At 49.0% G+C, this 13,071-nt stretch overlaps 1 protein-coding gene across 2 annotated transcripts in view; it reads left to right on the top strand.

The window, feature by feature from the left end:
* Positions 1–3,418: 3,418 nt before the first annotated feature.
* Positions 3,419–13,071, top strand: part of ACACB (acetyl-CoA carboxylase beta) — a 98,951-nt gene continuing 89,298 nt past the window's right edge. The window contains exons 1-3 of one of the 2 annotated variants that reach the window (XM_045534606.1): positions 3,419–3,591; positions 10,403–10,967; positions 11,037–11,067. In XM_045534606.1, the coding sequence (XP_045390562.1) occupies positions 10,412–10,967; positions 11,037–11,067 (587 nt within the window). In that variant the 5' untranslated portion in view covers positions 3,419–3,591; positions 10,403–10,411. Of the gene's footprint in view, positions 3,592–10,402; positions 11,068–13,071 lie in introns of both variants that reach the window. The other variant, XM_045534605.1, reaches the window with a different exon arrangement.

The raw sequence follows: 13,071 nt of genomic DNA, 5'->3' as shown, positions 1-13,071 counted from the left end.
TGAAGGTGGCAAGGGCCCAGGGCCTAGCAGAGGGGGACAGCGGACTCCAGCAGTTTCTGCAGGGATGGCTCAAGTGAGACGCTGGCCGAACAGATCAGCCTCCCAGGCCTTGGAGACAGCTCAACACGTTTTCTTTCCATTGCAGGTGGAAAAACTGCTCCCCTTACTTTCCTCTGAGGCAGAGGCTGAACTGGAACCACTCGGGCCACTTTTGCCTGGCCCGGCAGAGGCACCGCATCCAAAGTTTGGTTTGGCTCAACAGGCATCAATTGAGCACCTACAGTGTGCCAGGCACTGCAGACGTGCACGTCTCTGGGTCAACGCTCCGGGAGCACCGTACCTGGCAGGAAACTGAAACGCACGGACTCTTCTGAAATGTGTTTTTCTCCCTGAAGTTGTCCCCAAATCAGAGGCCTCTAATGCTGCACGCCTGTACCTGACTCTAGGCTGGAGCAGTTTGGAATTTGGCACAAAACTTGAGACGTAGTTATTTTACGCTGGCTCTAAGAATATTGGCTGGGGTTCCCGGGCACCCAGATGCTAGGAGATGTTATAAGTTTGACAACTGCTGACCCTCTTTGGGTCTCTTTCCCAGGCTCCGGTTCCACTGATCCAAGAGGGTGGCCCGTTAAACAACTGAATCTACGGCCCGCTCACCTCCACCTGTTACAAATCAAGCTTAGTCATCGGGCAGCCTGGGATTGAACGCCGTGTATCTCCAAGCTGTGTGACTTCAGACAAGTCACTCCACCTCTCTGGATGTTGGATTCTCATCTGTGAAATGGGATTAAGAATAATACTTCCCTGGTAGGGCTGCTGTGAGGAGTAAACAAGATCCTGAATACAAGAGGCTTATTGTGATGGGAGGAATTATCTTTCACAATAGAACGAATTTGCTAATCACAGCTCCTGCTTTAGTAACCATAGCAGAGTCCGCATCTTTATCTGGCAGAGTACAAACTCACCATCTAGCATAGTGCCAAGAGCAAATTCTGCTCGATTGTCCTGCCCCCTTGGTGAACTCCTATTCAACCTTCAAAGTCCTAATGCAGATGTCCCCTTCTCTTTACCCTTCCTCCCATCTGTCTCCATTCCTGGCAGTTCATCCTCTCTGAACTGCCTTCCAGATGCAGCTTTTCCTGATTCTGAGATTCTAGCAGCTAGATCTTGATTTAAAAGGCTTTTTCTTTATTTGGACAGAACACTTCTGTTTCCCTCAAACCCTTTCCCAGGAGAAGAACACAAAGTCTAGAAGTAGTTTTGCTGCTTCTTTCTTTTTGTTCTTAAGCAATAATATGTGACAACTATTGATTTTTTTTCTATTTTAATGAATGTACGTTTTCATTGACAAATAAATGTTGCTTATTTCTCTGTTGCATTTTAAGTTCCTTAAGAATGGACACAGAGAGATTGAGAAACAAGCCCACGACTCTGAGAAACCACGCAGTGACCCCCAACAGTCACTTCTTATGTTTTCCCGACTTAGGGGTTTTCCTAGGCTGCAGGAGGGAGGTTCTGCACGTAGCCCGAGAGAGCACGAGGCTGAGGAGTTTGGGCTCCAAAGTGAGGCCAACTGGGTCCTTAAAGTGTGAACTTAGGGAGTGACTGAGCCTCAGTGCCTTCACCTGTACAGGGGAGCAGGAAGTGGTACCTGTCGCACAGGTGTGGGGAGAAGCCAAGGAGATCCTGCGTGTGACACGCTTAGCACAGTGGCCGCCATGCACTCCGTGCTCAGTAAGTGCTGATGACACAGAAAACCACCCGGCTTACTAGGAATCCCTTCCTTTTCCTGCAGTGCTCCCTAGCATTTCCTTTCTTCCCCTCTTCAGCCCCTGTGTGGGCATTTTTAAAATTTCCTCTCTTGGAATAACCTAAAAATGGTCCCCACCCTGCCAGCCCCACCCCCGGCTCCCCAGACACACACAAAGTCCTTGAGAGCGTCCCCATTGGATCAGGGAACAGAGGAGATGTTCATGCAGCCTGGTCCACGCTGCTGGGGGCCCGGAGACTTCTCCTCTCTGGAGAAACGCTCGCCCCTTCAGCGTAACCCCCCTGCCCATGGCTGGAAGCCCAGGGAGCTGTCCCTGATATGGGATCTGCTTGTCCCGTCTGGGCTGATCCTAAGGGAGTGGCCCTGAAACCTGACCAGGGCAGAGAGACAGGTGCCCGTGTACCAAACCTGAGTCCCTTTCTGTCCATTGGCGGAGGAAGATGCTCACAGTGGAAGCCGTGCTGACAACACGCTCCCGACCACCTGCCTCGTGCTTTCCCCCCAAGAAGGGAAGGTTGTACGTGGTGCTGAGTGGATAACGGATCTTGGCTGATGCTCGCAGTAATGCTACGAGGTGGGTGAGGCTGGGAATTCTCCCTCCTTTTCTAGAAGGGGACGTGGTTTGTCTGAGATCTGTGGGTGGCAGAGCACCCCAGAGCTGTGGCCCTGCCCGAGGCCCTCGGAGTGTAGATGGTGACATGCAGAGCCCAGCTGCGCCGGGCACTGTGATTGAACTGTTGGAGATACCGTCCTTATCCCCATTGTGCAGATGAGGATCAGAGAGGGCATTTAACTTGTCCGAGACTCACCCAGCTTGTGGGTGGCAGAACCGAGGGTGTGAACCCAGGTCATTTTCCTAGCGGACCAAGCAAGGTGCCTGATGACAGTCAACTTTTGCTGCCAGTCGTGCCTCGGTAGAGAACGAGCAGGGGCCTAGAGCTGGGGTCCTCGGCCCCAGCCCTGGGATGTTGCTAATTTCCGTGTGACTTCTGGGCCACTGTTTGCTCATCTGTAAAACAAGGACACAGCACTTGGTGGTCCCTGCGTTCCCCCACGTTAGGTTGGAGCAGGTAGCTGCTAACACCCTGAACAGTGACGCCGGCTCTGCAGGCGAGTGCAGGTCCAGGCGGTCATCGGTCAGCTCCTCACACCTTGGCAGCCACGCTTGCCCCTATCAGTTTAGTCATCTCAGAATTTGCGAAAGGACATTGCAGCACCTGCCTGCCGGTGGGCGGGGCCTGGCCACCCACGCTTCATTCTTTCCTTGGTGCCCGCGGTGGTCAAACTCCAGTTGTGCTGAACCCTGTCCTCCCTCCCGGGCAGGTGTCTGACGGACGGACACGCAGGGACGGGAGCTGCCTCCGTCCCGTTCTCCCGTCTAGTCGTGCTATAGGAGCGTTTAAAACTCTCTCCAGGGGTACAGAGTTGGGCAAGGGGGGGATTGCATGAGCAGTGAAGTAGGGCGAAGTACAGGCATGTGGCAAGTCAGGGGGAGGTGGCCCTGGAGGACAGCAGGCCCCCGAGAGGGTACGTAGACGGCCTCTTAAGCAGCTAAGCTTGGGGTCAGGCGAGCTGAGCGAGGACCTTCACAGACGGCTTAAATTTGCGGGTGCAGCTAAAGGCGTGCTCTACGCCCAGCTGGGGAAACACGCACCCGCGTCACAGCACTGGCTGGTCCAAGCCCCTCCCCTGTGGCCTGATGCATGCCACCAGCCTCCTGCTGAAAGGTGACACCCCACGGGCCAGGTTCTCTTAGTCACCCTGTGGACGCCTGTCAGACTCGCACCAGAATGGAGCTGGTGGCCGCGTCGCCTGTGACGGTGAGTGTCAGCAGGTGCTCGGGAGTTACTCTCGCTGGGAGGAAAAATCAAAGCAGGGCAGGGGGTTGCTGGGTGCTGTCATTCTGTCCCCTTTGTCCTTCAAAGCCACTGCTAGGTACGGGGATATGCCTGCGGTGGTTGGGAGCTGGAAGACGAGCTCCCAGCCCTCGCCCCTGCCCTGCCCTTGGCTGGCCACCGGACAGCACTTGCTGGGCCCAAGCGGTTTCCTGCAGGCATTGTGTGTGTGTGGCGGGGGACCGTGATTGCTCCGGCACCGAGTAGCTGTTGTTTGGATTCAGTTTGCAAGAAGTTAAAATTAGCTTTGGCGGGCGTCCAGGTTTCAAGTCAGCTGGGATATTTCAGCGAAGGGCAACGGCTTGCGGCGATGTGGTCCACAGAGTTTCCTTGGACCCCTCTGGCCTTTCCTGCGAGTGGAATCAAGCCGCATGATCAGTGCTCGTGCTAGACCACCGCCCGTGTCCAGCATTGTTGGCTAACAGGTCCCATCTGCGGCTCCAGCTTAAAGGTACACAGCCAGGTGTCTGCCTGCCCCTCGTACCACGTGCTGCCTTCTGGAGTTTATTTAAATCCACGGTGGTGGCGGGCCATGGGAAAGGTATGGGTGTCAGGCCCTGATTTGAGCAAGTTACTGAGCTGCTATCTCTGAGCCACCGTTTACCGAACTGTAAAATAGAAGTAAAATAATGACAATAGCAACACTCACTGAGTTGTTACAAGGCTTGGAGGCAGGGGTGAAGGTGAGGCATCTTGGAAGCTTGTAGGCACCCAATAAACCTGATGGCTCAGGTGTGTGTAGATGCTGCATATGGACAGATGTTACTCAGAGAGCCGTGGCGAGGCCAGTCAATGGGACAAGAATTAGTATCCCCATTTTACAGACGAGCAAACTGAGGCCCTGAGAGTTTCTTAGGTAACTTTCTCAAACTGTTTCCCCATTTGTTTCACTCGGGAGAAGTTCTCCTGCAGTGACCGTTGGGTTGCAGTCACTACTCTGCAAAGAAAGGGAGAAGACCCTGAGGCTTTTTATGCAGATGAAGGTAACCCTGGCAAGGAGGGTTTGGGGAATTAGATCCACCGGAGTAACAGCCGATCTTAAATATTTGCAGAGCGAGAGAGGGCCAGACTGGGGAAAGGGCTGGGCACTCCTTTCATTAGAATCTCCGATATATAGCTTGGCAGCGTGAGCTACCCTCCCTCTATCACCCGCCATGCCTGTCTAACCCCCTTGCCTGTCTGCCCATCCACCCGCCTCCTCTCCACGCACCTTTTATTCGTAGTCCCAGTCAGCCAGGATTGCCTGAGCAAGTTCCCAAAGAGCTTACAAAATGCAAAACTGGCATAATTTGACTGGCTTTCCTCCAATGGGAATCAATGTAATGAATGTGTTCTCAGGGTTCCTAAATGCCAAACCATCGTAGCACATTTTTGTTTTGATGCTGCATTTTTTTTCAGCAATAATTCAAGTGTTTTTCAATTGGGGTAGAGGTAATGTTGTGCACTTGCTATTTCTCATATCTCACGGTTGCAAATGTGCACATTTAAAATTTGCCTAAAATCGGCCACATTTGTATAAGGTGCTCTCCTTCGGAGCTGCCATGGAGACATCCGGCTCGTTCCCCTGAGGTTCCTGAACGCAGTTTCAGAAACGAGACCCTACAAGTCAAAGTTCCAGCTCGGCTCAAACCATCGGTGGCTGCTCAATATGTGTTCATGGATTTATTCATTTATCCAGCACACGGTTTTGAGGACCTACTGTGTGCCAAGCACCAAGCTGGGTAGAAAGCTCCTAAATGAATGGCACTTAGTCCATGTCCCCAGGGACGACATAATCAGTCAGGGAAGACAGGCAAATGAACAGCCCATTTCCACACTGTGTTGTCCATGTCACTGTGATGGAGGTGACAGGTACCCGCCGGCTGACTCGGCCGGCCAGGGTGGGCTGAGCAGAGAGCCCCAAGGGAGTGGACTGAGGAGTCTGAAAAGGGCAGTGTGGCCTACAGAAGGCGTGAGGGTGACAGTGGCCGCTTGGCAGGGGTCAGCCAGGTCTAGAAGGGCCCGCACACCCTGTCACACCCTCCTGCCTGGGGTAGGACTCTAAGACTCTAACCTGCTGGTCCTCTGGGGAAGCCGGGAGAGCTTTTCAACATTTTGGCGATGCCATCTGCCGGTTACGCAGGTTGGAATTTTTCCTGGGGGCAGGTGTGAGCCAGCTTCTTCAGGACTCTGACCTTTTTTGCTGACGCTTTAAAAAGCTTTTATTGAGGGTTTACTATGTGCAAGAGAAACAGTCACGGGAAGAAACAGGCTCTGCCCCCAGAGGCTCCCAGCTCCCCATTCAGAAGCAAGAGGAAGGCCGGGAGTAGACACAGGCGCTGAGACCAGTGGTTCTCAACCGAGGCCAGTCTTGCCCCACCGTGGGACATTTGTCAATGTCTGGAGACATTTTTGGCTGTGGCAACTGAGCGAGGACATGCTACTGGCATCAAAGGAGTAGAGGCCGGGGTTGCATTCAGCATACTGTAACACACAGGACAGCCCCCACCACAGGGAATTCTCTGGCCCCAAATGTCCCTGTGCCATGCTTGGGAAATCCTGGGGTAAGAACAAGCCCTGGGCATCAGAAAGGCACCCGTAGTGCTGCCATGTATTTGTTTGAGTCCCTTTTTTCTATTCTTTTGGGATGTACCTAGGAGTGAGATTGTTGGATCTTTTAGTAATTCCATGTTGAAATTTTTTAGGAAACCACCAAAGTGTTTTCCATAGCGACCACACCATTTTAAATTCCACCAGCAATGGTCAAGAATTCCAATTTCTAAATTAGCCAGGCATGGTGGCACATGCCTGTAGTCCCAGCTACTCGGGAGGCTGAGGCAGGAGGATGACTTGAGCTCAGGAGTTTGAGGTTGCTGTGAGCTAGGCTGACGCCACGGCACTCTAGCCCAGGCAACAGAGTGAGACTCTGTCTCAAAAAAAAAAAAAAAAAAATTCCAATTTCTGTACCTCCTCACCAACACTTACGATTCTCTCTTTCTCTCTCTCTCATTTGGATTACACCCATCCTAGTGGCTGTGAAGTGGTATCTCATTGTGGTTATGATTTGCATTTTCCTAATGGCTAAGGATGTTGAATGTCTTTTCATGTGCCTACTGGCCATTTATTTATCTTCTTTGGAGAGATGTCTATTCAAGTCCTTTGCCCATTTTTTTAATTGGGTTGTTTGTCTTTTTGTTGTTGAGTAGTGGGAGTTCTTTATATATTCTGGACACTAGACCTTTATCTGATATATGGTTTGTAAATAGTTCTCCCATTCTGTAGGTTGCCTTTTCACTTTCTTGATAGCATCATATGATTCACAGAAGTTTTTAATTTTGATGAAGTCAAATGCACCTATTTTTTTTTTATGTTTCTCATGCTTTGGGTGTCATATCTAAGAATCATCGCCAAATCCAAGGTCATGAAGATTTATCCCCATGTTTTCCTCTAAGAGTTGAAGAGTTTTCTTCTAAGATTTTAGCTCTTATGTTTAAGTCTCTGATCCATTTTGAGTTAATTATTGTATGCGGTATGAAGTATGGGTTCCCTTCATTCTTTTGCATGTAGAAATCCAGTTGAACCAGCACCATGTGTTGAAGAGACGATTCCTTCACCATTGAATGTTCTTGATACCCTTGTCAAAAATAAATTGTCCATAGATGAATGGGTTTGATTTTTAAGTACCACACTGTTTTGTTTGCTATAGCTTTGTAGTTAGTTTTGAAATTAGGAAATGTGAGTCTTCCAACTTTGTTCTTTTTAAAAATTTTTTTGGCTAGTTGGGGCCCCTTACAATTCCATATGAATTTGTTTATGTCTTTGAGTATTTATGGCCATCTTAACAATAAATCTTCCAATCCATGAGCATGCCATGTCTTTCCATTTATTTAAGTCTTTCATTTCTTTCCAGAATGTTTCAGTGTACAGATCTTTCACCTCCTTGGTTAAATTTATTCCTGGGCATTTTATTCTTTGGATACTATTATAAATAGAATTGTTTTCTTAATTTCCTTTTCAGATTGTTTATTGCTGGTATATACAAACACCACTGATTTTTTTCATGTTGATCTTGTATCCTGCAACATTGCTTAATGTGTTTATTATGTCTACAGTTAGTAGGTTTTTTCTGCATGTGTGTGGTTTCTTTGGAATGTTCTATATATAGGATCACATCATCTGTGAATAGAGATGGCTTTACTTTTTCCTTTCCAATTTGGATGCCGTTTATTTCTTTTTATTGTTTAATGCCTCCGGCTGGAGCTTCCAGTACAATGTTGAATAGCATTGGTGAAAGCATCCTTATCTTGTTCCTGATCTTAAAGGAGTCTGATGTTAGCTGTGGGTTTTCCATAAATGCACTTTAGTATATTGAAGTTCTCTTTTTGTTCCTCGTTTTCTTTTTTTTTGTTGTTGTTCCTCGTTTTCTGAATGTTGTTATCACAAAGGTTAGATTTTGTCAAATGCTTTTTCTGCATTTCTTGAGATAATCATGTGATTTTTTTCTTTATTCTATTAATGTAGTATGTTACACTGATGTTGAACCACCTTTGACTGACTTTTCTGTAAAAACAGAATTGCTGATCTTAAGAAAAAAAAAAAAAACTTTCTGACCCTACGTATTACCTAGAAAATACCCTCGCCAACGTAGCTGCAAATTCCGTTGCCAAAAGTGCAAGAAGTTCTTGGATCGTGTAGTTCTGGGAAATCTTGAGAACTTTTCCACTTCCCTTAAGAGCACTGTGTTGAAATTTAAGAAGAATTTAGATACCAAATGGGTCTGCTTGAACTTTGTAGCCCTTGTTTTGTAATGCTTCTACCACGTAACTGTGGCAAAATTGGTTCAGAAATTTCAACATCTTCAGGCCCCATTTTTTATTTATTTATTTTTTGTTTTTTATTTTTTTGAGACACAGTCTCACTCTGTTGCTTGGGCTAGAGTGAGTGCCATGGCGTCAGCCTAGCTCACAGCAACCTCAAACTCCTGGGCTCAAGCAATCCTCCTTCCTCAGCCTCCCGAGTAGCTGGGACTACAGGCATGCGCCACCATGTCTGGCTAATTTTTTCTATATATTTTTAGTTGTTTCTTTCTATTTTTAGAATAGACGGGGTCTCACTCTTGCTCAGGCTGGTCTCGAACTCCTGACCTCGAGCGATCCTCCTGCCTTGGCCTCCCAGAGTGCTGGGATGACAGGCGTGAGCCACCGTGCCTGGCCAGGCCCCATTTTTTAAACAATATTTCCTTCAAATAACAATGATCTCCTTTTTAAAAGGGCAGGATTAGTGTGATTGGTAGAAAGAGGTGTGGGTGAGAAATCAGAATCTCTGAATTCATTCATTCAGCACACACTTGTGACGACCTCACTGCATACCAGAAACTGTTCCAGACCTGGTCTTGCTGAGCTTCCATTCTAGTTGTAAGCACACCCCATGCTAAGTGCACAGGTGCTATGGAGAAAGCATACAGCAGGGTGTCCTTTAATGACAATGATAATACCACAGTGATAATGATGATGACAGAGGCAAAAATCCCCTTTTATTTATTTATTTATTTATTTATTGAGACAAAGTCTCACTCTGTTGCCCCGGCTAGAGTGAGTGCCGTGGTGTCAGCCTAGCTCACAGCAACCTCAAACTCCTGGGCTCAAGCGATCCTACTGCCTCAGCCTCCCGAGTAGCTGGGACTACAGGCATGCGCCACCATGCCTGGCTAATTTTTTCTATATATATATATATAGATAGATAGATAGATGTATATAATATATATATTATAGATATATATAGATAATATATATATTGTAAATATATATATATTTAGCTGTCCAAATCATTTCTTTCTATTTTTAGTAGAGATGGGTCTCGCTCTTGCTCAGGCTGGTCTCGAACTCCTGACCTCAAGTGATCCTCCTGCCTCGGCCTCCCAGAATGTTAGGATGACAGGCGTGAGCCACCGAGCCCAGCCCCCTTATATTTATAAAGTGCAACATAGTTAAGAGTCTTTTTTAAAACTAACAGCTCTGTTGAGATGTAATTCACACACTGTGCAATCCATTCACACAAAGTACAAGTCAGTGGTTTTCAGTACGTCCATGGAGTTGCACAACCATCGCCTCGATCGGTTTTAGAACATTTTCATCACCCCAGACAGAAACACTGCACCCTTGAGACCCACCTCTGCTCCACCAGCTCCTGGCAACCACTGATCTGTTTTCTGTCTCTTGGAATTTGCTTACTCTGGACATTTCACCTATGTGCAATCACATAATATGTGATGTGTCGTGAGTGGCTTCTTTAACTTAGTGAGTTTTTAAGGTCCATCCACACTGTCGCATGTACTGGTGCTTTGGTCCTCTTTATGGCTAATGCTCCGTGTGTGGATAGACCCCACTGTGCATTCATCAGTTCATGGGTACTTGGGTTGTCTCCATGTGGTGCCATTATGAGTAATGCTGCTAGAAAAAGTCCTCCCACGTGCATCATCCCATTGAGTCCTCTCTCGCGTGCGTGTTTGTGATTTATGTTGAGCACGTGCCAGGACACCTCAGTTAGAGGCAGGACACCGAGATCCAGGGGGGTGAAGCAACAAGGCCAAGGCCACGGCCATGTTCTCTCTCCTCCTGGGAGCAGAGCCCCACCTCCATTCTTCCTGTGCTTCTCAAAACCACGGACCCCCCGACTGCCTCTCACCCCACTAGCTCCTTTGGGAGAGAAATAGCTGGATTATATCGACCCTAAAATGTCTGCCTTTTTCTCCTTACAGATTTTCTGAATGGTCTTGCTTCTTTTTCTATCTTGTCTGGTTTTCTCCTGCCTGACCTTTTCCTGGTTAAAAGTCTGGCGGAAAATGACGGACTCGGAGCCAGTCACTGTGAGTGGATCAGAAGCGAGTTCCATGCCGGGCCAGGAGCCCTTTCCTGACTCGGACGGCGCGGGGAAGCCACCGCAGGAAAACGGGGGCGACAGCGTCTCTCCGCCAACGACTCCCCGGCAGGCAGAGCCAGCGTCCCCGACACGTCCCAAAGACGCCGATCAGCGGAGGAACTCGCTGCCACGCTCACGCCAGAAGCCCCCAAGAGACCCCCTTTCTTGCAACGATGTGTCACCCTCCCCAGAACTCCAAGCCAATGGCACGGGGAGTGACGACCCGGAGGCCCCGGATACCAACGGCCTGTCCTCCCCGGCCCAGCCCCAGGGCCAGCGAGCCGGGTCCCCCTCCAGGGAGGACAAGAAGCAGGCAAACATCAAGAAACAGCTGATGACCAACTTCATCCTGGGCTCCTTTGACGAATACTCCTCCGACGAGGACCCCGGCGCCGGCTCGTTTCGTGAGTCTTCCCGGAAGGGCAGCCGGGCCAGCCTGGGGACGCTGACCCTAGAGGGGCTTCTGACCGCAGGTGATCCGGAGGCCCGCGCCCCCACGATGAGGTAACGTGCCCTTTCTCCTGGTAATGGGGGGCGCAGAGTTAGGGTGGGGTCTGCCCCCCTCCCCGCTCCGTCGAGCCACCTGCTAGCCCCAACGCTTCCAGGGTGGCTCTGCGGAAAAGCAGAAGACACGAGCCTTTCCTCTGTCCTGCCTTCCCTCCCTCCTTTCAAAATCATTTGTTGACCATCTGTGGCACACGCAGGCCCCGGGCGAGGAAACTGGCCTTCTGGAAGGTCTCAGCCTCCCTGGGAAGGCTGACCTTGCGTGTCACTAGTTACAATCTAAGCCAGATGAGCCCAGGCCGGCAAGGGCCACAAATGACGATGGGAGCCTGCAGGGAGGGACAGTCCTCCCTGGCTCCCAAAGAGACGTTCATTCATTCATTCATTCATTCAGCAGGTAACTAAGGACTGAAAAACACGCCTCCCCCCGTGATGTCTAAAAAGCAGAGACTCAAACATTCTAGTTGTCTCTATCAGTTTGAGTGTTGGAAAGGAATACCTGTCGGTTCCGTTAGGTGGGACCATCCCACGGGGTGCAGTTGGTGGCTTTGGTTTTTTTAAATTGTTCTTGTTATCCACTTTCTTATCCCCGGCCCGCAAATGACAAATAGAAAACAGCAGTTCCAGGTAGAAAACATGAGAAATACAGGAAAGCAGAGAGAAGACAAGAGCCACCAGCTGTCACTTGACTAGCCCGAGGAACCTCTGCTCTCATGTTCCTTCCTTCCAGTCTGTTCTTCTTCCGTGGGGCTGGACTTTTATTGGCTATTCTTATAAGCATCTCTTGTGCTCTCTCTACCACAAGGAGAAAAATCTAGATGGGTTCTTCCGTTAGCAGTGAGCTTCTTTTAACCCTGGTTGCTAGAAGACAGAGAAAAAGGAAAAGGCAAGTATTCCCTATACCAACAATCTTCAGGGGAAGACTATGTTGAGTTTGCAGAAAGGATAAAGGAAGAGAAAGTTTCAGAGTCTGGTATGAAGAGCACAGCCTTTGGAGTCAGGAGGAGTTGGGTTCAACACCACCCGCTGTGTGACCTTGGACATGACCCTTCTCCTCTCCCAGCCTCAACCTCTCCTCTGTGAAATATGGAAAGGATTAGATGGGATCATGTTTGTAAAGTATGTAGAGTTTGGTATACAATAGGTGCTTCATAAGCAGTGGATTCCTCCCAGCTCCTTTCCTGGGCCTCTCCTCTGCCCACCCACACCCCTGTCACCCAATGCGTGAGCTGCTCTGCCCTCCTTCTACCTACAGTTTGTATAAATTATCCATTTATCCCTTATATAACAAGGCTGGCGGTAGATACCCATTTTAGAGATGAGAAAACTGAGGCTCAGATAGGTGACATTTCGTTCCCAAGATTCATAGCTAGGAAGCGCTGGTGCCAAGTTCCAAGGCCGGGTCTGTTGGCCTGCGTCTGCGATGGGTGACAGCTATGCAGGTACCTGCATAAGTGGGAGGGATGGGGAGATACATTTATCGCGACAGCTCCAGCAGGAAACAAGATGGGTATGTTTGCGTTCTCAGGGAGCCTACATCCTAGCAGGGCAATGACAAATGTACAAATAAATAGGGAAACAAATTAAGATTGTTTGTGAGTGTATCCAGTGCCAGGAAGGAAACAGGGTAAAGAGGGAATACCCAAGGGCGGATCTATTTTAGAAAGATGTGGTCAAGTCAGGGAGGAGCTCTCGGAAGAGGCAACTTTCAAGCTAGACCAGCGGGTTCTAACAGAATGCTGTGCCATGATGGAATGTCTAGAATCAAATGTTCTAGAACTGCACTGCCTAATATGGCAGCCATTAGTCACATGTGACAGTTGAGCTGTGGAACTGAACTGAGTTTTGTTTTGTTTTGTTTTGTTTTGTTTTGTTTTGTTTTAAGAGATAGGTTCTTGTCTGTCTCCCAGGCTGGAGTGCAGTGGCACAATCATAGCTCACTGCAGCCTCGAACTCCTGAGCTCAAAGGATCCTCCCACCTCAGCCTCCCAAGTGGCTGGGATT

The sequence above is a fragment of the Lemur catta genome, chromosome 21, assembly GCF_020740605.2.
Source record: "Lemur catta isolate mLemCat1 chromosome 21, mLemCat1.pri, whole genome shotgun sequence".
NCBI lineage: Eukaryota > Metazoa > Chordata > Mammalia > Primates > Lemuridae > Lemur > Lemur catta.
The sequence above is the reverse complement of the archived record's forward strand: the minus strand, read 5'-3'. Positions and strand labels throughout refer to the sequence as shown.